A 26731-nucleotide genomic window follows, 5' to 3' on the forward strand; every position below is an offset into this window, starting at 1 on the left:
GACCCGGTATATAAGGTTAAGTTTTCGTTTAGTTTAGTTAAATCATACTGAATATTGGCTGGTATGTGTGATTTTTTTCACACACATACTTATTAATGCATATGCTGTACACATGGAAAAACCTTTATAAGAGTACCCCCACTAAGGTCAATTTTCAGAGCCATTTACCTAGGTGATTTGTCAGGGTATAGTGGCTTCTTCTGCCTGGCTATGGTGTCCACATTTTGTTTCTGGGGTTGAGAATGGGAGGAATATTGTGTGGATACATGGAATTTGCAAATGTAGTTGCCCTATTTCTACCACCCTCCCTCCTTCCTTGGCTGCCTACATGGCAGAAGTGGAGTACATGAAATTGTATTTTGCACCCATGAAAACTATTCCAAAATTGGTCTCTACAGACAGGAACCACAGAACTATGAAGTCCTAAGCCATCCATTATAATCATAAAATTTTCACCAATTCACTTAGATAACCTAGGGAAGTCCTTTTATCTACCTATGCCTCAGTTTTAATCTTGGCTTGGTCACTGAGGCCCAGGTTCTTGAACTGGCACCCATACATGCCATCCAAACATCATTTTTAACTGAGATTTGAGGCGCATACCGTTGCCTAGAAAATCAGCCCCGGAATCATGCCTACATAGGCGCTTTAAGCCACTGAACACCTACGTAAGCGTGGCCAATGCTGGAAATGGCGTTAGGTGGCCTAAAGCACCTACATAGGAGCAATTCATACGAAGAAAGGCACTGGAAATGTAGGCCCAGAAAACCCTGACCTACATTTCCGGTGCCTATCTTTTGCGTTGGCGCAATTCTGAAACCGGTGCCAATGCATAACTGACACTTGATTGGCGGCCGCCGATCTCAGCGCTTCTTCAAGAATAAGGGCCTGACTGTGTGTATGAGCTCATCTCCATGTGCTTCCATGTAATTATAGTAGTTCTTAAAATGCTTGGAATAAATTATCCGAGTTGATTTGTCAAGCTCCTTCCCTTGTTTAAAAGCAGACTGAAAACCCACCTTTTTGATATAGCCTTCAATCCTTAACCCTACTCCTTTGTCCTCCAAGCCAGGCAGCTGATAAACTGTATCCATGACATCCTGTTTGTCTGTCTTGGCTGTTTAGATTGTAAGCTCTTTCGAGCAGGGACTGTTTCTTCTTCCTTGAGACTCTGTGCAGCGCTGCGTGCATCTGATAGCACTATAGAAATAATTAATAGTAGTAGTAATTTTGTCTCAGTCGTATTTCTGCAGCAACCTGTTAAGCATCTGCCCCTGTTGTCTTGTTATTCATGAGCTACAGTCGAAGAAGCATTTTCTTCCTTATTCTGCTGAGCTGTATTATGTTAGATTCGAGTCATTTTCTTTCTTCCCTTCTGTGCTCTGATGAATTGCTTGTCTTCTACAAAGTTTTCTGGATTTACATAGAATGAGAAACTTTCTAGAAATAAATCCAGAAGCACCAGCATTTAAAGAGTGACTTAATCCACATCCAGCTGATATTCAGCATGAGTTAACCAGCTGGAAATGGCTCACATCTTAGTAGATAACTAGGTATTTTCAGTGACATTTAACTGGTTACTACTGCTGAAAATGCCCAATTAGTGCCAAAAAAACGCAGGTCTATCTTTACTTGTTGCAGTTTTCCAGGTTTCGCTGTGTCTGGTCAGGAAAACTACAACAAACATGATACCAGCCACAGAAGCCTAAGAGAACAGGTGTATCTTTGCCCGCTAAGCTATGGCTAATTAAGTCTGAATTTCAGTTTAACCAGCCATCAGAAATGGCCTGAAATTGAATATCCAGGTTTAACGCTAACGGCTATTGATCATATAAACTCCTGACACTGTTCAGATTTGCTAAGTTTCACCTGCTCAAAACAAATACTCAGATTAGACTTCAACTGAATTTGACAAGACTGGTTCTGTTTCTTCCCCCCTATTATTTTTACACAGGCAAAAAGCTCCCATTTGAACAAAAGCTTTTTTCTGCAGAACAGCCCAGTAGCAGACAGTGGACTCCACTGCAACAACCGTTCAGTAACTAAGCGATTCAGCCTCCCACCTGGAAATTATGTCATCATGCCTTCCACCCACAAACCCAACTTGGGGGGCGAGTTCTTCCTACGCATCTTTGCCAAGAAGAAAAACAAGTCTGGGTGAGATGGCTGCCAACACTTTTCTCCCTCTCTCTTCCATTTCTCTTCCTGACCTCTAGCACCAGACAGGACCAAATGTACAATATGACAATTTGAAAACCAATTAAGTTGGTACTATCTCTAGTAGACCAACAAAACATTGAAAATGCAAACTGTCAACAAAGCAAGAAATGCTAGCTTTTCTCATTGACTTCATGTCACTTAGGGCCTGTTTTACAAAGCTGTGCGGCAACAGCCCCGAAGCCCTTTAAATCTCTATGGGCTTTGGGGCTGTTACCGCGCTGCAGCTAGCAATCTGGTTTCATTTCCATTGCATATGCATGGCAAAAGTCATTTTATCATGGATAATACTAGGCTGGATTTAATCTGTGCTAGATGACATGGTGCCACTGGTAATTTTATGCAGAAATATAGCTCTATATTCAAATTATTTTTATTAAATAACAAATACATTGGCCACCCGGATGGTCTCAGGACTCAAGGATCTCCCGTACAAGGAACGGCTGGATAAGTTGCAACTGTACTCACTCAAGGAACACAGAGAGAGGGGTGACATGATCGAGACATTCAAGTATCTCATGGGCCGCATCGAGGTGGAAAAAGATATCCTTTTCAAGGGTCCCATGGCAACAAGGGGGCATCCGTGGAAAATCAGGGGTGGGAAACTGCATGGGGACACCAGGAAATTCTTTTTCACTGAAAGGGTGGTTGATCGCTGGAATAGTCTTCCACTTCAGGTTATTGAGGCCAGCAGCGTGCCTGATTTTAAGGCCAAATGGGATAGACACGTGGGATCTATTCACAGAGAAAGGTAGGGGAGGGTCATTGGGGTGGGCAGACTAGATGGGCCGTGGCCCTTATCTGCCTAATAGTATAAACTTTGTTTCAAATACAATTATAATAAAAGAAAGATTATTCGATTGTTACCCTCTCCCATATACCCCTACCTAACTATTCCCCTTCTCAAGACTGCATATAAAATAAATAAATTTATGATCTACTCATTAAAACACAACTTCGTATAGTAGGTGTCAATGTATTTAAAAAAGGTTGCCAAATCATAAGATAGTCTTCCCTGCTTCATCTCCCAATCAGAAATAGACATAGCTTCCACACATATAAGATGCAACATACGAGCTCTCCATTGACCATAAGTCAGACCCACAAATTTTATCCATAAATAAAGAATAGTTTTTAAACCTATAAGAATAACTCTTTTCAAAAAAACTTTATAACCTTTAGGTATTGGATGTTGAATATCAAAAATCTAAAATAGATTATAATTATTACAGTACCATGGTACTTGCCACATATTGCTGACTTCAGAAAAAACCTCTGCCCAAAATCTTCGAACCAAAGGACATTCCCAAAACATATGAGATAATGTTGCTTTTGGGTGATTACATTTCAAACAAGAGCCCACAGATATAATAGTTGCTTTAAAGGCTCTCCAAGGTGCTATATACAATCGACAAATAAATTTGTAACCCATTTCAAAAAATGAAATGTCAGGTAATAAACCATATAATAACTGCAAAAAATGCTTAATATGAGCACCTTGTAAATTTATTTGTAACTCAATACTCCAATCAGAAGCTACTTTATCTTAATCCATGGACTGAGAAAATTCCAACATTGAATGCCTAAAATATTTTAAAGGTACTATCATTTGAGCCTCTAACCAAAGTACCTCCAATAGAGTCTCAAATACTTTAGAACATAAAAATTTATAATTTAGTGAAGACACATTAAATCGTAACTGAAGATATGAAAAAGTATCTAAATGAGACCACCCATATTCAGCACATGGCTGAGAACAAGTTGGCAGAGTACCATCACCTTTAAGAATCTGATACAAGTAAGTAAGAGTCCCTCTCTTTCTGCTCTAAAACCAGCTGATGACATACCAGGTTGAAATGATCCATTGCCCCTTATAGGTAGTAAGGGGTGATTTGCAAATTAATTGACAATTTATTACAAATTTGACACCAAGTAACTCTTAAAGGGGACAACAAAAAATAATAAGGGTTCTTCAAGACAGCAGTCTAATCTAGAAGAATGCAAAAGATAACTAAAATGAAAAGGCTTCCAAAATCAAAGTTCCACTGGAATCCAAGAAAAATAAGAAACCAATTATGTATATGCCTTAAATGACAAGACTCCAGAAATTGGCGTAATAATAAACCAAGGCCACCCTTATTTATTGATAGATCTACCGTATTCAAAGGCAGACAAGACTGACCTCCTTGCCAAAGAAATTCACAAATAAATGTATTCAATTATATCGCAATTCTTCAATAAAAAATAAGAGAGAGCATCTGGCATAGTGGTGTACCAAGGGGGAGGGGCAGGGGGGAGGTCCGCCCCGGGTGCACGGCCCAAGGAGGTGCACAGCAGGCCACTCACCGGGGAATAGGCTGCCATTGCCGCATAGGCTGCCTTTGCCGTCATCAAAAACAAGCCGACGCCGAGTTCCCCTCCCTGCTTCTCTTCCCCACGAGCCGACCAACTCTAGCCGTCCGACGTCAATTCTGACGTCGGAGAGGACATTCTGGGCCAGCCAATCGCTGCCTGACTGGCCCGGAACTTCCTCCGACGTTAGAATTGACATCGGGCAGCGAGAGTTGGTCGGCCCGGGGGGAAGAGTAGCAGGGCGAACCTGCGCCGGCCTGTTTCCGATGGCCAGTGGCAGCCTTTCCTCTGCGGCAGTGGCATGGGGGAGGGTAGGGAGAGAGAAAGAAAGGGGGGGAGACAGGGAGCCAAAAAGAAAGAAAGGGGGGGACAGGGATCCAGAAAGACAGAAAGAGAGCAGGGTGAAAGAAGGCATGGAGAGAGAAAGAAAGAAGGGGACAGGATGAAACAAAGAAAAAGTTGGGGGAGGGAATGAGGTCTGGAGGAGAGGAAGCATACAGGAAGCTGAAAGAAGGGAAGAAATATTGGATGCACAGTCAGAAGAATAAAGTGCAACAAGAGACTGATGAAATTACCAAACGAAGGTAGGAAAAATGATTTTATTTTCAATTTAGTGATCAGTTTAGATTAACTTTTGTCTACATATTTCTATTTTTAGTTTGTGATTATTCCATATTGGGCGAGGGTGTATCTGTGTGTATGAAAGGGACATAGCTTTCTGATAGCATCGACTGTACAGGATCAATTGACTGTGCAGGATCTGGTTTGTTTAGTTTTACAATGTATGTGTTGATGTTCTAGTGCTCACTGCAGTGTTTAAGATGCTGCCTTTTCCTAGGTACACTCTTGTTGTGCGATATGTAGATTGTTACTAAAAATCATATTTTTCATATAGATGGGGGGTGTCAAAAAATGATGGGCCCCGGGTGTCACATATGCTAGGTACGCCACTGATCTGGTAAACATACACCATTGAGGCAATATAATCATATTACATAGGGCAAAACGCCCAATCAATGAAATTGGAAAATAACGCCATAACAAAAAACTTGATTTACTCTTATCCATTAATGTTTGTATATTTACCTCAGGAAGCTGAGTAAGATCTTGTGGGATCACTATTCCAAGATATACTACCTTACCAGGTGCCCATGTTAAAGGAAAAGTACCATTTCAATGAGAGGGTAATGTTGAATGAAAGGGAATAACCATCGACTTTTGAAAATTTTACTGAAAACCCAAATGAAAACCAAATTCGGCTAAAGCGTCCAGCAAACATGATAAAGAGCACTCCGAATTAGTTAATATGAACATGGAATCGTCTGCAAAAGCCAAAACTTTCAATTCTCTACCCACAATAGATAAACCAGTGATATGAACGTCACGCAACAAGGTACGCAATAAGGGCTCCAAATAAATAATAAAAAGTAATGGGGATAAAGGACATCCCTGGTGAGTTTCTCTAGAAATATAAAAATGCTAAGTACAAATCCCATTAATTAGAATAGAAGCATGCGCGCCATTATACAAAGCATGCAAACAATCAAAAAACCAACCTGAGAAACCCATATAATGAAGTGTCGAAAAAAGAAAAGACTATTCTACCCTATCAAAGGCTTTTTGAGCATCTAGACTAGCTAAAACTCCAGATATACCTTGTACCTAACCTGTCGCCAACGCCATAAGTTTCAAGTTTATTAAATTTTTGTTATGTAAGCAATATCAAAAGCTTCAAAGCGTATATGAACATGTAAAACTGATCGTCGACCACGAACAAACCCAACTTGCTCCAGACCAATACGCATAGGTAAGTGAGTTGCAAGGCCAAAAATTTTTAGATCGACATTAAGCAAAGATACTAGGTGATAAGAGTCAGCCATGTGTGGATCCTTCCCAGATTTCAGAATTAAAGTAATTAAGGCATCCGTAACGCCAAGAGGGAAGGAACCCTCCTCTACACATGAATTAAAATATCGCACCAATGATCATGGAAGATGGTAAATCAACATTTTATAATATTCAGCTGCAAATCCATCTGGACCAGATGCATTACAAGCAGATAAATGATTTAATAACCTGCTGAATTTCTACTGCTCGCGACAGAGCATTTAAAGAGCCTCTCATCTGAGGAGTTAAACATGGCAAAACAGAATTCTCTAAATATGACTGCACCAATGAGGGTTGTGAAGAGGAGTTTGCAGTATAAGCAAGAAAAATACTCACAAAAAATTCAAGAAATTTGAATAGGGTCATTAGTATAAGTCCCATCAGAAAGCCAAATAGAAGAAATTAAACGAGACCCACTCCATGTTTTAGTGAGACGAGCAAGGTAACGGCTAGGTCGATTACCAAAATGAAAAAAATGAAATTTGCAATAAAAGGTACTACACTTAAACCGTTCATGAAGAAGAGTATTTAAAGCCACTTGCGCTGCTAACATACCGTCCTTATGAGCCAAAGTAGGGTGACGAAGATTTTTTTTTGCAGTTTGAAATTGATGTTCCAGAGATATAATTTTAGAAGCAATGCAACGATTACACCTTGTGACATAAGCAATAACATCCCCACATAGTTCAGCCTTGGAAGTTTCCCAATAAAGGATCAGATCAGCTTCATGTTCTGAATTAAAATGAGCATAATCTGCCCATCGCTGCACAAGAAATTGTTTGAAAATGGGAATCTTCATATAGATAAGCCGGAAAGCACCAACTACCCTTACGAGTACCCAATTCCAAATCAATAAATATCAGAGCATGATCAGATATGGCCATTGGTTCGACTCTGAACTGCTACAACTCAAAAGACAATGTAGACGACTAGAGAGAAAATGGAGAAAATCGAACTCGGATCATACAAAATCCGCCTGGAAAAAAATCAACAAACAATACAAATCACAATTAAAGTACAAGAGAAAAGCACACTACACCAACCTAATAGGCACTGAAACCCAAGACACCAAAAAACTATTCCAAATTCTAAAAACCCTAACCGACACCAAACCCTACCTGACCACTAACAATACTACCCCCCTCAGCCACTCTATTAGCAGAACGCTTCCAAAATAAAATTACCAATGCAAGAGCTACCCTCAATGACACCTCTACCCATCCTAACGAATTCACAGTTCTCCCTATAGATAGAGATTCTACTGCAGCAGATAGAATATAGTCTCAATTCCCCAACATACAATGGCCCGAATTCAACAAATACTACAAAAAATACAGCCATGCATCCTGTGACCTCAACAACTGTCCACCATTTCTCCTAAAAACATCCAGCACAAAATTCCGCGCTCTTCTTCTAAACTGGATACAAATCTTGCTAATAAATGGCCACTACCCTACCAACCTCAGTGAAATCATCATCACCCCGATCCTCAAAGACCCCAAAGGACCGATAGACCAAACAGCCAACTACAGACCCATTACCTCTATTCCACTCTACGTCAAAATAATAGAAGGACTAGTTGCCAAATTCCTCTCCAATTACCTAGAAAACCATAACATACTCCATCCCACACAATCCGGCTTCAGAAACAACTTCAGCACGGAAACACTACTAGGATCTTTCTTGGACACAGCCAGACAACATCTCAGCACAGGAAAAAAAATGATGCTCATACAACTAGACCTTACCGCTGCATTCGACTTGGTGGACCATAACATTCTACTACAAATCCTGGATACAATAGGTATCACAGATAAAGTATACACATGGTTTGAAGGATTCCTTAAATCAAGAACCTATAGAGTAAAATCAGACAAACAAAAATCTGAACCTTGATCAAACCCCTGCGGAGTTCCCCAAGGATCCCCTCTATCCCCGACTCTCTTCAATCTCTATACAGCCTCCCTCAGCTCTCACCTGAACAAATAAGGCATAACCTCCTACAGCTATGCCGATGATATTACCATTCTCATACCCTTCGATCAACCTGAACTCTCCATGAAGAACACAATGTACCAAACACTAAAATCAATAGCAACCTGGATGAAAGATCACAAACTGAAATTGAACCCAGATAAAACGAAATTCATCCTCCTAGAAAACAACAAAATACCAACCATAACCAACATTGAAATCAATGCAATCAACTACCCCATACAAACCACCCTAAAATTGCTAGGAATAACTATCGACAGATACTGCACCATGCAACCGCAAATCAATAAAACAATACAAAAGTCATTCTTAGTCATGAGAAACTTAAGACAAGTTCAGAAATTCTTCGAGCAAACTCAATTCCAGCTCGTAGTTCAGTCCTTAATACTAGGCCTACTTGACTACTGTAATATCCTCTACCTCCCATGCCCTACAACCATAACAAAACAACTACAAACTATCCAAAACACAGCACTAAGACTCATCTACTCATTAAAGAAACATGATCACATTACAGAAGCATATCTCCAATCACACTGGCTTCCGATCTCAGCAAGAATACAATTTAAATTCTACTGCCTACTATTTAAGACTTTATACGGAGACAGTCCAAACTACCTGAATAATCGCCTCATCCACAACACCGCAACCAGACATAGGAAAACTCACACCCCATTCTCATACCCCCCAATTAAGGAGGTCAAACGGAAAAATCTATATAATGGCCTCCTGGCCACTCAAGCAGCCAAACTAGACAACCAAATCGCCAATCTACTGACGGCATCCCTCGACTACAAGACTTTTAGAAAAGAAATAAAGACCATACTCTTCAAGAAAACTCTGAAAAAAGAAATAATACCGCAAGTCTCAAACTCCACTTCTCACTAAAGCCAACTACCCCAAACAAATAACCTTACCCATTTCTCACTCTTTTTGAAAATGACCAATTTTTTTTTTTTGTAAGTTCTTGTTGTAATACATCTTGGATAATTCTTTTGTAATCCGCCTTGAACTGCAAGGTAATGGCGGAATAGAAATCCCTAATGTAATGTAATAACCCTTCCTTCTTGAACCCCCTAATCATCCACACCCTGTCTCAAATCTCATCCTCATCTGACCTGAATACAGTTTCTTTTCTTCCCCTCCCCCCTGCTAAAGACCCTCTTCTGTACCTACAGGCAAGCCCAACTGGTAACAACATTAAAAAGGCATGTTCTTGCCCCTTTGGCTTATTCAGAGAAAAGGTGGGGGGATGGTTTCATAGAAGAGGTCTGAATACCTGGGGATCCTAATTTTATCAGAAATGGATGGGAAGGCAGGCTAGGTTTGGGCATCCTACACTGTTAGCATGTGTTAACCTCACTTAATGTGCATTATTTGCAAATATCACACACTGGATGCGGTGTATTTGGGAGAAAAATTCCAACAGTCATGACACAAGCTTATAACTATAGAGACATACTGTATAAATTTCTAATGCTCATAGTCTCTCACATCCTACATATTTTGTGGTTCATTCCAGGCAACAGAACAAGTTCTCCTCCACTTACAACTATATTCAGGTAATTCACTTTAGTCCCAATTGCTCACTTAGTCCTTGTCCTTTTTCCCCAATTCCTCTATGGGGCTGTCTTTATGATCAGTCTAATTCTGTTCCATGCATTGTATATACTGATTCTGGGAGGCCAGTGAAACACCATTATTCATCCAGCACTGAGCAGTGCGCTGTCCACCCAACACTAGTGCTCAACCCTGATTTTCAATGCCAGGCCATTTCCTGCTACCAGCACTGAATATTGTTTTATTTTTAGCTGTGACAACTTAACCAGTTATGCCGATATTCAATGCTAACTGGTTAAATATTTAGCCTGCTAGTTATGTGGTCTATTTTTAGCTGCTAAACTTAGCTGGTTAGGTGCTGAATATCCACACTTAGCTAGTTCTTTCCCTAATCACAAATATTCAGCAGGAGATAGCTGGCTATCTCCCACCGAATATCTGTGGTTAGGTTCCAATATGCTATTTACCTAACCAGGAGCCATTCCTGGCCAGTAGAATACCGAATCACATATAAAATAATGTTATTGACCTTCAAAACCAGAACTAGTGGCCAGCCAGATTTCATCAACAGGCTCTTGAGTCCTTATTGTCCTCAACCGTCTCTTCCCTCTGTCAGTCAAAATTTGCTTTCAATTCCCTCTCTAAAACATATCAGTACAATGTGTTCTAATATTTTTTTCTGTAGCAGCCCCAACACTTTGAGAGGAGACATCTCTAAATACCTTTAAGATCAGCCTAAAAACCTTCTTATTCAAAGATGCCTTTGGTCTATAATCATCCTTTTAAGGATGTCTATGTATCCTGATGCATCTTAATTCCTGTACAACTGCTTAACTCTGTCTTCCCCCACTTACATTTCTTCCTTCTACCTTATTTTCGATATAAATTGTAGTTCTCCATAGTTTATTGTTTGTTGCCTCATTGTATTTTGTATAATTTGCTGAGTTTTTTAATTATGACATTGTCCATGTTTATTTTACTATCTTTTTTATGTATGGATTTACCTTTGTATGGTTTTTACCTTTGTAAACTGCCTAGAAGTCTGATTAGGCGGTATAACAAATTTTAATAAAACTTGAAACTTGATATGATGATTTCCACTCCCAGACAAAACAAAATACCTTAAAAAAAACCCAGAATTGTGTGTTACAGAAAAGGAACCTGTTCCTACAGCTATCCCACATGAATGCCTTCATCTTCTCTTCCTTATTTTCCCCTCTTCTTCTGAAAGGTCACTTGGACACACAAAGTCAGAGGCGTGAAGAAAGTACAAGAGGTTTATTCAAAGCATACTGGACTCTAGTGCAGTTAACAGCCTGCCTACTAGAGTGTCAGAAACAGGAAATACACGGATTTTTATGACCTTTTCGCAAACTAATATATGCAAAAACTACAATTTTCATTTGTTACTTCTATAACTTTTCTACAATTATTATTGGTCCTAAGCCAGCACTTATGATAGGTTCAGGGATACAACTTATAGTCCTATAGGAAACTAGCTCATTTCTCTGCTTATCTAAATCTTACAGGTCTAAATGTTACATGTACAGAAGGGCAGGGTACATCATGGCTCAAACTCTTATCTATTTAGCTTACAATGTGGTAAGGCAGGGACATACATTTCAGGCAGATGAGGTCAATAGATTGTACACTTTTTCAGCTATGTAGGCCAGAGCAATATTTTAAACAACACTTAACCATTTCATGACCCTACACTTCCATCCCACCTCACTTTTGAAGTCTGTTATGTAAACCCAATCTGATCCAATTCTGAGACTATGTGATCCATTTCACTGTCTTTTCAACAGCCTGTGATGTCGGCAGCACCAGGATTCCAAAGCCAGATCAGAGACATCTTTAATCAGCACGCAGGAGAGGTGAGTATCCAAGAGTCACACAGGGGAGGGCACATCCAGTGCTTCATGGATCGCAGGAAGGAGTGAGTTCCCAGTACTCCAAGGGTCAAAGGGAGGAGGTGTATTCAGCATTCAGAGGATCTAAGGTAGGCTTGTCCAACCTTTTTCTATTGGGGGCCACATTTTATATTTTGTAACATTCGGAGGGTCAAAACACACATGTGCACATGCACTCACACACTCTGAAGAATAAGGTAGTTCATTTTAATTGGACTAACTTACCACATTTTTAACTAGTTTTTGGAGGCCAAAACCTCTTTCTTTAAGTTGGGACAGGTATTATTAGAACAACACTATACTGTCCAGACCTGAAGGAGGAGGTTTTGGCCTCCAAAAACTAGTAAAAAAAAAAATGTATTTAGGGCTCCTTTTACAAAACCGCATTACCAATCAGTGGTGCACTGAATGCAAAGAAGCCAATTCAAATTCCATGGGCTTTTTCACATTTAGCGCACATATTCATCACTTTGTAAAAGGAGCCCTTTGTCCTATAAAAAGGTGTCACTATATTTTTCATTGTTTTATTTATATTTATTAACTTTTAAAAGTACATTAACACTGCCATCACATTTCTTCATCCTCAATTAATAATAAAAAATAAAATTTCTACCTATGCTATGTGGCCATTTACATTTAACTTTTTCTATTTGGGTGCCCTTTCTCTACCCCTGGCATGACCCTTACTCCATCTCTCTCGCTCTCTTCTTCCTTCCTCTCCCATTGTACCATTCACCACTACCAGGTCTGAAGGCCGGGAATGTTGTGGTTGAAGCTAGGTATGGGTTCCCCACCAAAAGTATAGCAAGCACTCTGATTTTTTTTTGGGCCCAGAGGTGGATGGCTCAAGCCCCATGAGGGAGCTGCCACTGAATTAGCAGGACAGGGGGTGGAGCAGGGGCTGCCTCATGCCCCTGCTTGGGCCCAGAGTTCCCTTTCCCATGGTTGGCTGAGTAACGCGCGAGTTACACTTCACCACAGACTCAGAACAGAAATTTTCTCCTCTATGTCATAGAGGGCCCTTGGTCCCCGCTCCTCCACCATGTGTGCTCCTTGGGGGGGGGGAAGGGGAAATGGAGCAGTGGTTGCACCCGATTGTGAGTGAGGTTCATAAGGGGTAGTTAAGTCTGGAGAAACCGCAAATGAAACATACAGTAGCTTATATAGGGTTTTAGGGTTTTTTTAAATTGTATTCAGAGGTTCAGTTAATATATCTTATTTAAAAATAAAACAAGCAGGGAGGGAAGGAGGTAGGAAGGCAAGCAGCTGGCTTTGGTGCATCAGGGAGGGAGGTAGGCAGGCAGGCAGGCTGGCTTCGGGGGTGGGCGTGGGACAAAGTCTGGAAGGCAGTGAGGGGGACATGGGAAGGAGGCACTAAGGACATGGGAAGAGGGCACTGGGGCACTAAGGACATGGGAAGGAGGCACTAAGGACATAGGAAGGAGGCACTGGGGGTACTAAGGACATGGGAAGGAGGCATTGGGGGCATTAAGGACATGTGATGGGGCACTGACATAGGAAGGAGGCACTGGGGCATTAAGGACGTGAAGGGCACTGACATAGGAAGGAGGCACTGGGGGCACTAAGGACATAGGAAGTAGGCACTGGGGTAACTAAGGACATAGGAAGGAGGCACTAAGGACATAGGAAGGAAAGAAGGAGGAAGGGAATAGAAAGGGACAATTGTTGGGCCTGAGTGCAGAAAGAAATGAAAGAAAGAAAGGATACACAGTTAGAAGGAAACGCAACCAGAGATTTATGAAATCACCAGACAGCAAAGGTAGGAAAAATGATTTTATTTTCAATTTAGTTAGTTTTGAGAATTTATATCTGCTGTCTATATTTTGCACTATATTTGTCTATTTTTCTATAGTTACTGAGGTGATATTGTATATTTTAAAGTCATCTGCCTTGACATCTTTGAAACCCCCCCAGACATAAATGATAATTAACATTTTCTCTGCGTATAGTATGCTTTGTAGGTTTTTTTTAATTTTATGGTTACCATTATGAATTAATGCGATATGTGTACATGAAAAATGAATGGAAGAAATTGGGGGTGGGATTGGGGGCGGGACTGTCCCTTTTGATGAAAAAAATTAATGGTCACGTTAGTTATACCCCTAAGTTGTGTGTGTAAGTGTGGGCCCCACACATATGTACACCTCCTTGCAAACACACTCTTAAGTTAAATAGGTATTTATCAGTATTCTAAAAGTGGGTGTCTAAACATTAGGGTCTATGGCTCTGATTCACTAAAGTCAGCGATCATTGCTAAACTTGTTTTCACAGGTTTAGCGATGATCACTGCTACCCATCTGATTTACTTAATTGTGTGTTTTTCCCCATTTTCCAATCTGATCCAACCCATGCAAATGAGTAAAACCCTATGCTAAATAGCCAAGCAATTGATTCACTCACATTTTGCATTAAAAATCGACCAGAGAATAGTCCACAGCGATTGAGTCGCTATCTTTAGTGAATCTGGCCATAGGTTACAGAATAACCCCACAGTGGAAAGTGACTCTCTGGCAGGTAGTACACAAATCAGATGAAGAGCTTTGACTAGATCTTTCTTCCACTGTTTTCTACTTCCTCTCCAGGACAATGAAATGAACAGTCTTGAATTTCAAAGCTTCATCAACTTAGGTTAGTACACAATCCCAAATATACATAATATGCAAAATAAATGAAGTAAAACAAACATGCACTGGAGGATGAGACCCATGCTGAGAGGCAGGAGGCAGGAAGAGCTGAATCAGCCCATGCTACTAGGAAGAGACTAGAAAGAGCAGCATTCACAGAGTCCATGTAAACAAATGGGGAAGCGTGCTTCATAGTGCTTTATAAAGGGTTAATGTAGTTCTTGGTTATAAGTCAAGCATATGCTATTGGGCCTGAATTTCCCAGTAGGTAGCAGCTACTGGGCCAGACCAGGCTGTTGTCTAGAGCAGTGTTCTTCCTCCTTTTGAAACCTATGGACCGGCAGAAATAAAATCATTATTTTGTGGACCAGCACCAGTCTGTGGACCGGCAATTGAAGAACTGGGCTAAGTTGTGGCCCAGACCTTGCTCATCACCCAATCCTTACCCCATACCCTGCCCCCCTAATAGTACTAATTGTAACACCATTTTTTCCACTCATTTTTAATATATATACACACACACACACACACACACATAGGCCAGCGGCAAGATACAAGATCTTCAGGCACCGACACTGGTATGTCCTGTGGGTTGGTGCTGCGTGCTGGTGCCAGATCGGAGTAAGGGTTTGCGCGGGCGGAAGCATGCCAGAGGCCTCGGGGTGGGGGTGGGGGTCTTTTGGGGATGGGATGGGGTGGAAGCAAGCAGTGTCGGTGGCCTCAGGGAGAACCAATCAAGCGAGTTTCCCTTACTTCCTATGGGGAAACTCGCTTTGATATACAAGCACTTTGGTTTACGAGCATGCTTCTGGAATGAATTATGCTTGCAAACCAAGGTGGACGAATTATACTCGCAAATCAAGGTTCCACTGTACTTTGGACAAAAGGTGGGAAGGGGAGATATGATAGAGATGTTTAAATACATATCCTATATAATAAAACCCTAGCCGCGCATGCACACTTTTAACTGCGTGCTTTCATGATCCATAGGTCTGTGGCCGCAGGAGTGCGCATGCGCGAGTCCCCAGCCTTCTTCCCAGCACCTATCTACACTGGCCGACAGGACTGGCCACCAGCGCTGGACTCCCTGCTCTCCCCAATAGTCGGCTCCTCTCACCAGTGGCACCAGCGTTGGAGAAGTCTTCAGATGCTGGCGGGGATTGAGAGGAGCCGTGGCGACACCTCGCGGGGTGGGAAGGGAAGCCGAAAAAAACACTCCAGCTGCTTCGCGGTCCCGACTCCAAAACTGCCGATTCCAGCAGCATATGCAGCACTCTACACATGCTGCTTCGGGGCTTTCTACTGCCCTGATTTGCTCTGCCGTGTCTCTGATGATGTCATCAGGGATGTGCCAGAATAAATCAGGGCAGTAGAAGGTCCTGAAGCAGCGTGTGTAGAGTGCTGCACATGCTGCTGGAATCAGTAGCTTTGTCGGGAGCGCGGGAAGGGAATGCTGCTGCTGCACAAGGAAGTGGGGGGGGGGGGGAATTGAAGTGCTGCTGTACAAGGAAGTAGGGTGGGGGGAAATGCTGCTGCACAGGGACATGAGGGGGAGGGAATGCTGCTGTGGCTGCTGCACAGGGAAGTGGAGGGGTGGGGGAAAGAAAGACAGACAGCTAGCACCCGTTAATGTAACGGGCTAAAATACTAGTGTAGTATAAATGTATAGGAGATGAGTTTTCAATTGAAAGGAAGCTCTAGAATTAAGAGGCACAGGACAAAGGTGAAAAGGGATAGATTCGGAATTAACCTGAGGAATGCTTCTTCATGGAAAGGGTGGTGAATTCATGGAAGGGCCTCCCAGTGGAGGTGGTGGAGATGAAGAGTATCTCAATTTAAGAAATCTTGAGACAAGTTCATAGGATCTTTAAGGGAATGATAGAGTTGATGGCATGGATGGGCAGACAGGATAGGCCAATTGTCTTTATCTGCTTTCATTTTTCTATGTTTCTAAGCCATTCATCCTTCAGGGAAACCCTGGCATCCTTCAGCCAATAGTATTGTACTTACCTCACATTCTACTGAGGAATTATAGGATCTCTAGAGCCCCATTTGCAGGGAGAGGGGGTCAGTAGACTCAGAGAAGGAAGGAAGGAGAAAGTTTGAGTCTCTTACATTAGTTGGTTTTAAACTATATTGGGGGGTAATTCAATAAATGGCACCTGAAGTTAGGCGCAGGGATGATCCACGCTAAGCTAGTATTCTGCAAAGGGTGCTCTGTGCCTAAACATCTAATACAGAACCAGCATAAGCCAATGTACTCGTATATCAAAGTGAGTTTCCCCATAGGATGTGAGGGAAACTCGCTTGATTCGTTCCACCTCCCCCCCCCCCGAGGCCACCGGCGCTGCTCCACACCCCTTCAGTGATCCGGCATCCTCGCCCTCGCGTCGCCCCCCCCTCCCTGCCGCGATCTGGTATCCCCCACTCACCCATCCACATTCTCTTACCCCTATCTGGCGTCACACTTAATTTATGTTTATTTAAGATTTTACTGACCTAAGCGGTTTACAATGTATCAAACTAAAATGGAATTAGGTACTTGAGAAAAACTACCCTATCTGTCCCGAAGGCTCACAATCTAGCTAATTTAATTAGTTCACTTATCCATGAACATACTTTTCAATTGGCTTCAGTGATGACAGTGCTCAAAATCTTTCATTGCATTAGATTTAAACACCCACCTCCTCACTAGCCTTCAATAAATATTTTTATTTAGAGGATTCTTAATCAGCTTAATGAAAAATAGCTTATCAAACATAGCTTTAAATGATATAACTTTAAACTTCTCAAAGATTTTGTCCGTTGGCCAAGGGAGACATGTCCAACATGTTTTGCCGATAACATGGCTTTCTCAAGGACATCCCCGTCTTAAATAAGCAGGGGCAGTAGGCTTCATTTTAATTTCTGGTGGAATTCGTTATGTCACATGTACAGAATGGAAAGTATAAAAATTTTATAAAAATATGGGAGCCATTAACATCTTTTTGTCAGGATTAAATGCCATTTTTCTATTAATTATATACCACTTAGTGTTGGGTGGGGGGAGGGTTTATGATCTCATAATGAATAATGGGCTTAGAGGGAGGGTGGGGGGGAGGGTTGCATTTATATTTATAAGATACACTGATAAGATGTTCAAGTGGTCTAATTAATAGTGTTTATTATGAATTTTTGTACACTTGATGAAAGTTTAAAAATTAAAAAAAAATAATAATAAGCAGGGGCTGTGAAAGGCAGACAGAACCCTCCCTGAAGACATGCCCCATCTTGACAACCCCAAGCCCACCTGGGAAGCCTGGACCTATTTCTCGCAGGCCAGTCAGTCAGAGGGATACTTATTTTCTCTGGCCGGCAGGCCTGCCTGTACATAATGGCGGGCCTTTCCCTTTCCATTGCATGTAACTCCTAATTACTGCTAATTATGTGCTCATTAATACCAATTGATTGATAGCACCTAATGCTAATTAATTTAGAATAGATCTGAGATACATGTCCAAATTTGTGTACCCAACGTTGGGTGACCTATACAAAATCTGGCAGATAATGTATAGTGAATGATTTGCTTTATATACTGCATTGTAAATTCTTCTGTCCTCTTATTTTTCTCCCCTATCTTTCTGCTTTTCTTCCCCCTCCTCATCATTCTGGAATGTTTTTCTTGGACAGTGCTGCCTGAAAGACATCACCTGAGCCTGGAAACCTGTCGGACACTGGTCTTTGGAATAAGAGTATCCTTTATCCCAAGAGCAGCACTTGCATGCCTCTCTGATACATATGTCTGCTGTGTTCCCTGTGCATGGTCCCTTTACAACTCTTTGCCTCCTTACATTCTAACATCCATCCCAAAAAATCAAAAAGGTGAAATGAATGATGTAAAAAAAATGACAGACCAGTAGCTTCAATCCCACTTCATGGCAAGCTATTAGAAAGCGTGGTAAATTAAATCGCAAAATACCTGAAACACCATAAAACTACTACACACCATACAATCAAGCTTCAGGAGTAATCTAAAGAAATACTTTTTTTTACAGAAAGGGTGATGTGTGGATTAGTCTCCCGGAAAAGGTGGTGGAGACCAAGACTGTGTATGAATTCAAGAAAGCTTGGGATAGGCACCTGGAATCTCTTAGAGAGAGGAAGAGATCATGGTTACTAAGGATGGGCAGACTGGATGGGTCATTTGGCCTTTATCTGCCACCATGTTTTTATGTTTCAAAATAACACTGCATAATGCCCACTAAAACTGGAATCAAAACTCAGAATCCTAGGGATTATATTCGACAAGAACCTATCCCCCAAAATAATATGCGACGATTACAACTAATGCAAAACACTGCGGTCAGACTAATTTTCGGTCTAAAGAAGTTCGATCACGTGACGCCATACTTCAAACAGCTACACTGGCTGCCGATGGAAGCTCATGTAAAGTTTAAGTTCACCTGCCTCTGTTTTAAAGTTTTCTACGGTCTAACCCCTAAATACATCACTGACCTCTTCTCCTTCTCAGCCAACAAACACAAGAGAAGCTCCCACTCGCACTTCGTTTCTCCCCCGGTTAGAGGATGCAAACTAAAAAAACACCATGAGCATCTTCTCTCACATCAGGCTGCTCTAGGGGGTAAAGACCTAGAACAACTCCTATTGCCCACCACTTGAGGTATTCAGGAAACGCCTCAAAACTCACCTATTCCTGAAATACCTAGACAGCTGACCCACTTCCCTCCTTCCTCTCTCTTGCCCTTTCTCCCCATTGTTCCCACATCCCTTAAGTTAACTCAACTTGTACGTCAACTCAACTTGTACTCCACTAATCTTCTGTAAACCGCATAGAACTTAACGGTATTGCGGTACATAAACTGTTATTATTATTATTATTATCCTGGGAGGCACAAACATGAACATTAGGCAAGAAAATATTCACAACACAGAAAACAGATGAATCTCGGCATTGCTTTGCCAAAGAAAACTTTCAGTTACTATCGCAACTAGATTATTACAATGTCCTTTATGTAGGATGCAAAGAAAATATATGGAAAAAATTACAAACCATTAAAACTGAAGCAGCCAGACTTATTTTCTCAGCAACCAAATATGACAAAGTGACACCCCTGTACCTTGAACTATTTTTAACTATGTAGAGTTCACTAATCTTTTAGTCTTCTATGGCAAAACAACAGACTACATATTAAATTTAATTGAAATATCACCCAAAGACAAATATAACTTGATCAGTGACCATATGAGAATAAGATTCCCAAATCCCAGAGGAATCAAATACAAAACTGTTCACTCTACAACCTTCCCATACCTGGCAGCAAAATGGTAGAATCCTTTCTCACCACAATTAAGGAACACCCCCTCCAACCAAAACTTTTGTAAAGTCCTAGAAGTCTTGTAAAGTCCTAGAAGTTTTGTAAAGTCTATTTGGAAGATACCTTACACCTCCCCCCCCCAACAAGCTATGAACACCAGAAACTAAACAAAGCACAACCACTTCTCCTATCTCGATGGATGACCTAGGTCCCTACACACTCGGAAAGAGAAACCCATACAGAACCCGTAATATCAAGACTACAACGTCAGAGTGTGACATTGTTGTTAGAGCTTCAGCCTCAGTACCCTAAGGTTATAGGTTCAAACCCTGTGCTGCTCCTTGTAGCTCTAGGCAAGTCACTTAATCCTCCAGTGCCTTAGGTACATTAGATAGACTGTGAGCCCATCAGGACACATAGGGAAAATGCTTGAATTCCTGATTTGTAACCCCCTTCTGAGCTCCTTTGGAATAACAGGCTAAAAAATCAAATAAAATCTCTTTAAACCGCATACCATAACCATATACCTACATGAACATAAACCAAGTTATCTGTGTCACAAACCCATGAACCCTAATAATGTAATCTCTGGATATAGATATTTTTTTCTAAATTGTAAATTGCATTGAACTCCTAGGTCATATTAGTGATCCATAAATACTACTGTAATGTAATGCTCCTGGTTCTCAGTGCAGAGCATATGTATTCCATATCTTAGATGGAACTTTTACATGCTATGGGTTTGACCCTGTTGTACAGCTCATGTTCTCTGTGCCCAGGTGGATCCTGTGCATACGGTGAGCTTGTTCCCATTGCAGAACTCATCCTGTTTTAGATGGACCAATTACATGTTGTCAGTTTAGTCTCATTGCAGAGCTCTGTCTCTGTGCCATCATGGATCCCTTGCATGCTGTGAGCTTGGTCCCATTGGTGTGCTCATGTCTCTTGAAGCATAGATGGCCCCTTGTCTGTTTGAGCTTGGTCCTATTGCCAGAACTATGTCCATCAATGCCTCAGATGGACCCTGTGCATGTTGTGAGCTTGGTCCAACTGCAGAGCTCATGTCCCTTGAGTCTTAGATGGGTCTCATGCATACTCCTTACATAGTCACTTTGCAGTACAACTGGGGCCTGATGTACACTCTCCTCTCCCTCCCCCCTCCCTATTCCACCTGAACTTACAGCACTGTTATAAATATAATCTGTTATCTTCATCTTATCGTAACTTTACGGTGCTATTTATCCCCAACAGGTCCTGTCGGACATTACCTACTAAAATGTACATATTACATTTTCGCTCAGCAAATTGTATTTCTATACTATTGCCTCCTGAGGTCTCTGATCTCTGTATTTCCTCTGAATATCTACTTATTGTATTTCGCTGAATGTCCAGCACTCTTGATTGTAAACTGCCTAGAAGTCACAAGATTGTGGCGGTATAGAAGAATAAAGTTATTATTATTATTATTACACTCCCAGTTTGTCCTGTTTACAATATTCATGTGTTTTTTGCCTTGATTGGCCCCATGCATAGTCCTAGCTTAGTCTACCAGTAATGCTATTGTCCTATCCTGTCAGGGCTTTGTATCTTCTTGTTGATGTTATTTTTTTCTGACCATTATCACCAGTTCAGGCATCTGGGCAAACTGGAATTGCTGGAGGCAGAGAAGTTAGTGGCCTGGCTTCAGAATCTCAAGGTATGGTTTATAGCTCAATTATGGTTTGATTCAAAAGTCAGAGCTATGGACCAGGAAGGAATGAATTTTTATTAGAGTTATGTGGGCACTGGCTGGCTTCAGGTACTCAAGTTGGGAAGGGAGCTATTGTGTTCCAATAGTCTTATAGAGTAGTGTCCCACCGTTTCTTTAAAGTAAATCTTCCATTGCTTGTCTCAAACTGGAATCCTGATATTGTTAGGGCATAAAATGTGAGTTCTTCCCAGATTTTGCTACCTATTTCAAACTTTACTAGTAGACATTCCAGATATGGTATATTCTTTATTGAAAAAAAAAATCTTCAGCTTCATTTGGAAGTATAAGTAGCATGCTATGTCTTCTTTCAAAGTAAAGTAGACTTGGTCAAAGCAAATGATCCTAAACTGTTGTCCTTGCCCTTACCATAATAGGTGGGGTTTTTTCAATGTTTAGTTTGAGATGGTTTCTTCCTGCCTATGCTTGCACTTTAGTTGGCTTTCTGGACAATACTGTATTCATGCTTCCTTATTACTTTTAGGGGATTCTATCATCAGAGGCATTAACATTGAAACACAAGACAAGGAGCCTAAAATAGTGAAGTGTCTCCCAGGATCCTCGGCTACTAGGAGTACCCAACAAATGCTGTCTATAATTAAGGAAGAAACTAAAAAGTCTAAAGCTGATGTTGTTATCCATCTGGGAACAAATAACCTAGCCAACAACTCCACACTTGCAGCTCAGAAAGCCTTTAGGGAGCTTGGTGAGGGCTTGAAACCTTTTGTAAAGGCTGTAGCTTTTTCCAAAGTACTGTCAGCATATGGAAAGGGAGAACAAAGAATTAAACACAGAGGACTTCAATAGGTGGCTCAAAGCCTGGTGCCATCAAGAAGGCTTTAGGTACATAGGAAGATGGGGAAATACATGGAAGGACAAGAAGCTATATTGTACTGATGGGCTACATTTACTACAGCAGGAAAAAGAATCCTTGTGGAGAAATTTAGACAATATGTTTCTAGGCATTTAAACTAGAAGGTGGGGGTGGCATATGTATGAAGGACAATTATAGAGACCACCCCCAGCAAAAGACAAGATGTGATGGTAGTAACGATTGCAATATAAACAATATTAGCAACTCACTTCTTAACGTTGCAACAGGAAGTGAAACAAAACAAAAAACTATACAAAAAAGATTACCACTGAAAAATAGCTGGAAAGCGATGACCACAAATGCTCACAGTCTAAGCAATAAAGTTCATGATCTGGGAGGGAGATCTGGATATTGTTGCTATCACAGAGACATGGTTCAGTGAATCCCATGGATGGGATACAAACATACCGGGATATAATATTTTTAGAAAGGACAGAGATGGTCAAAAAGGTGGAGGAGTAGCTCTCTATGTAAGGATTGATATTGTCACCATGCGTCACCAGGCCGGGCCGCACCCAAGCAGGTATGGCCGAGAGAGCCCAGAGCACACGGCGCTGACCAAGCAGTTAATTACATTACATTACATTACATTACATTAGGGATTTCTATTCTCAGTTCCCAATTGGAGTGGTGGATCAAGTAATTAAAACACCTGGATTGATTCCAGCTTAAAGTACTTTATTCCATTTAGAACTTCAATTTTCAGAAAAAACCCAAAATAATATTCATAGTTCAAAAGAAAACTTGGCTTTCAAAGATATAGTCCAAAATGGCCTCCCTTGGGCCGTGTCCCTCCTGGTCCATTCAAGCCAGGGACTCCTTACTATTCCCAGTGTTATCTTCAACTGGTTTCAAAAATGCTTTCATACCATTTCTTATTCAATTTCTTATTCAAAATTATTACTGGCAGTGTCAGACTGGATCTTGCCTCTGAGCTCTTCTGACTGCAGAGCTCAGGGCAGAAGGGACCTCCTCCCACAGTGACCGTTGGCTGTGGTCCCTCCCCACAGGACCCACAATCCAGTCTAAAAAGAAATCCAAAAAGGAAAAATACCCCAAAAGACTTGCAGTGCAAACTACCACAGCCTAGAAAAACTCAGGTTCTTTCAAAAGAAGCTTGCAAGAACCTTCACAAGGCATTAAACTTTACAGTAAACTCTCCCCAAACTTGAGTTTACTGGGGCAGCCAGCCCCTTTACTTCCCCCAACAAACTAGCAAATCATTTTAACTTCCAAGTTTGATTATTTGGCAAAGTTCCAGCATGACCTCAATTTAAACACAGATTCCATGTCCCACAGGTCAGTTTCAGTATTTCCCTCATTAAAGTCCATAACTTCTTCAGGGTCTAAATACTCTTCATTGTCAGAAGCTTCACTCCCAAAATTTTCTAACATTTCAGAATCAATATGGTTAGATCTGATCTGTATGTTCTGTTGAGGTATGCTACTTCGGGTCCTAGGAACTGGTCTGCCTTCCCTACCATGTTTCCTCTCCAGTGTGGGCTGGTTCAGTGGCTGCCTCCTCTCTGAGCAGTGCTGCTGTCCCTTATAGGCCTCAGGATAATGAGCTGCAGCTGTTGCTTGTTTCTGGCTAAAGTGGAGACTAGAATGTTCTTGGTGTCACCTTGAATTGGGCCCCCCATAAATGTTGTGAGTTGCCTTGTAAACATTCCCCCTAGGAGCACTATTCTCATCACTACTAGTTCCACCTGCATATTGTTCCCCCTTCTTTAATTCAGGTGAAAACAAATAGGTATTTTCTTGCTCATGACTAAACCTTCCCTGACTGGTTCGAGTTCTGGGTTGCGGTGTTGGTAGGGTTCTTCCACTTTGGGACAGTACCTTCTTTTGCCTAGCCCTAGGCACAGGTGTTTTCTTACCACCCTTCTCAGACAAGATCCAAGTGACTGAAATGCAAGGGACCTGGGGAGAGGAAGAAGCAATATGGATCGCTCTGAAAAGAGAAGATGGAACTTCTATCTACGTGGGTGTAGTCTACAGACCTCTGACTCAATCGCAGCAAATTGATAAAGATCTTTTTGTAGATATCCAAAAGTTTGGAAAGAAAGAGGAGATTCTGCTGTTGGGAGATTTCAACCTGCCGGATGCGGACTGGAATGTTCCGTCTGCGGAATCGGAAAAAAGTAGGGAGATTGTGGATGCCTTTCAAGAGGCTTTGCTCAGACAAATGGTGACGGAACCCACAAGGAAAAAAGCGATATTGGATCTGGTCCTCACAAATGGAGAGAGTATCTCTAATGTTCGAGTGGGTGCTCACCTGGGAAGTAGCGATCATCAAATGGGTCCAGGAAAGGGAAATCATGTTTAACAAATTTACTTCAATTTTTTGAGACCGTGAACAAGCAAATTGATAGTGGAATGCCAGTGGACATAATATATTTGGACTTCCAGAAAGCGTTCGACAAAGTTCCACATGAAAGACTTCTCAGGAAACTACAAAGCCATGGAATAGAGGGAGATATACACAGGTGGATAGGCAAATGGCTGGAAAACAGAAAGCAGAGAGTGGGCATAAATGGGAAGTTCTCAGACTGGGAGAAAGTGACTAGTGGTGTGCCCCAGGGCTCGGTTCTTGGGCCGATCCTATTTAATATTTACATCAATGACCTGGAAGAAGGAATATCCAGTGAGATCATTAAGTTTGCAGACGACACAAAGCTATGCCGGGCAATCAGATCGCAGGAGGATAACGAGGAACTCCAGAGCGACTTGTATCAGTTAGAGAAATGGGCAGAGCAATGGCAGATGAAGTTCAACGTGGAGAAATGCAAAGTAATGCATTTAGGTAGTAAGAATAAGGAACACGAGTATAGAATGTCAGGCGCAACTCTGGGTAAGAGCGAACAAGAAAAGGACCTGGGTGTACTGATAGATAGGACCCTGAAGCCGTCGGCACAATGCGCGGCAGCGGCAAAGAAAGCAAACAGAATGTTAGGCATGATAAAGAAAGGAATCACGAGTAGATCGGAGAAAGTCATAATGCCGCTTTATAGAGCAATGGTCAGACCACACTTGGAATACTGTGTCCAACATTGGTCTCCCAACCTAAAGAAGGATATAAAACTGCTGGAGAGGGTGCAGAGACGAGCAACGAAGCTAATAAGAGGTATGGAGAACTTGGAATATGAGGAACGACTCAAGAAACTGGGACTGTTCTTCCTTGAGAAGAGGAGGCTGCGAGGGGACATGATCGAGACGTTCAAAATGCTGAAAGGCATCGAAAAAATAGAGCAGGAAAATAAATTATTTACATTGTCCAACGCGACACGGACAAGAGGACATGGTTTGACGCTAAGGGGGGACAAGTCCAGGACAAATGTCAGGAAGTTCTGCTTTACACAGCGAGTGGTAGACGCCTGGAATGCTCTCCCAGAGGAGGTTATTAAGGAATCCACTGTGCTAGGATTCAAAGGCAAATTAGATGCACATCTCCTTACGAGAGGCATAGAGGGATATGGGTGACTAAAACTACATCAGGTGTATACCTGACTGGGCCTCCGCATGTGCGGATCGCCGGACTCGATGGACCATGGGTCTGATCCGGAGATGGCAGTTCTTATGTTCTTATGTTCTTATGTAACAGCTAAATTGGAGAGCGGCCGCATGATACTTAAAGTCTTAGATTTCAAACGTACGGACTTTAATGCAATGGGAGAGTACCTGAAGAAAGAGCTGTTAGGATGGGAGGACATAAGCGAAGTGAAAAAACAGTGGTCTAAGCTGAAAGGAGCTATAAAAATGGCTACAGAACTTTATGTGAAGAAAATAAATAAAAATAAGAGAAAAAGGAAACCGACATGGTTCTCTAAACTAGTGGTGGAGAAAATAAAGGCAAAAGAGTTGGTATTCCTGAAATATAAAAAAACCCAAGAAGAGTACAGAAAGGACTACCGACATGGTTCTCTAAACTAGTGGTGGAGAAAATAAGGGCAAAAGAGTTGGCATTCCTGAAATATAAAAAAACCCAAGAAGAAGAGTACAGAAAGGACTACCGGGTGAAACTGAAAGAAGCCAAGAGGGAGATACGTCTGGCGAAAGCGCAGGCGGAAAAGCAAATGGCTAAAAATGTAAAAAAGGGAGACAAAAATTTTTTCAGATATATCAGTGAAAGGAGGAAAATGAAAAATGGAATTGCTAAACTAAAAGATGCTAGGAACCAATATGTGGAGAGTGATGAGGAAAAAGCAGACGTGCTAAACAAATAC

At 41.5% G+C, this 26731-nt stretch overlaps 1 protein-coding gene across 6 annotated transcripts in view; it reads left to right on the plus strand.

Moving 5' to 3' along the window:
* LOC117365402 (calpain-2 catalytic subunit-like) overlaps nt 1-26731 on the plus strand; it is a 104125-nt gene that overhangs the window by 52810 nt on the left and 24584 nt on the right. For 5 of the 6 annotated variants that reach the window (XM_033955806.1, XM_033955805.1, XM_033955804.1 and 2 more), the window contains 6 exons: nt 1955-2157; nt 9974-10013; nt 11820-11888; nt 14528-14573; nt 18239-18300; nt 21512-21580. In XM_033955806.1, the coding sequence (XP_033811697.1) occupies nt 1955-2157; nt 9974-10013; nt 11820-11888; nt 14528-14573; nt 18239-18300; nt 21512-21580 (489 nt within the window). The remainder of the gene's footprint in view (nt 1-1954; nt 2158-9973; nt 10014-11819; nt 11889-14527; nt 14574-18238; nt 18301-21511; nt 21581-26731) is intronic. The other variant, XR_004540409.1, reaches the window with a different exon arrangement.

The sequence above is a fragment of the Geotrypetes seraphini genome, chromosome 8, assembly GCF_902459505.1.
Source record: "Geotrypetes seraphini chromosome 8, aGeoSer1.1, whole genome shotgun sequence".
In the NCBI taxonomy this organism is placed as follows: domain Eukaryota; kingdom Metazoa; phylum Chordata; class Amphibia; order Gymnophiona; family Dermophiidae; genus Geotrypetes; species Geotrypetes seraphini.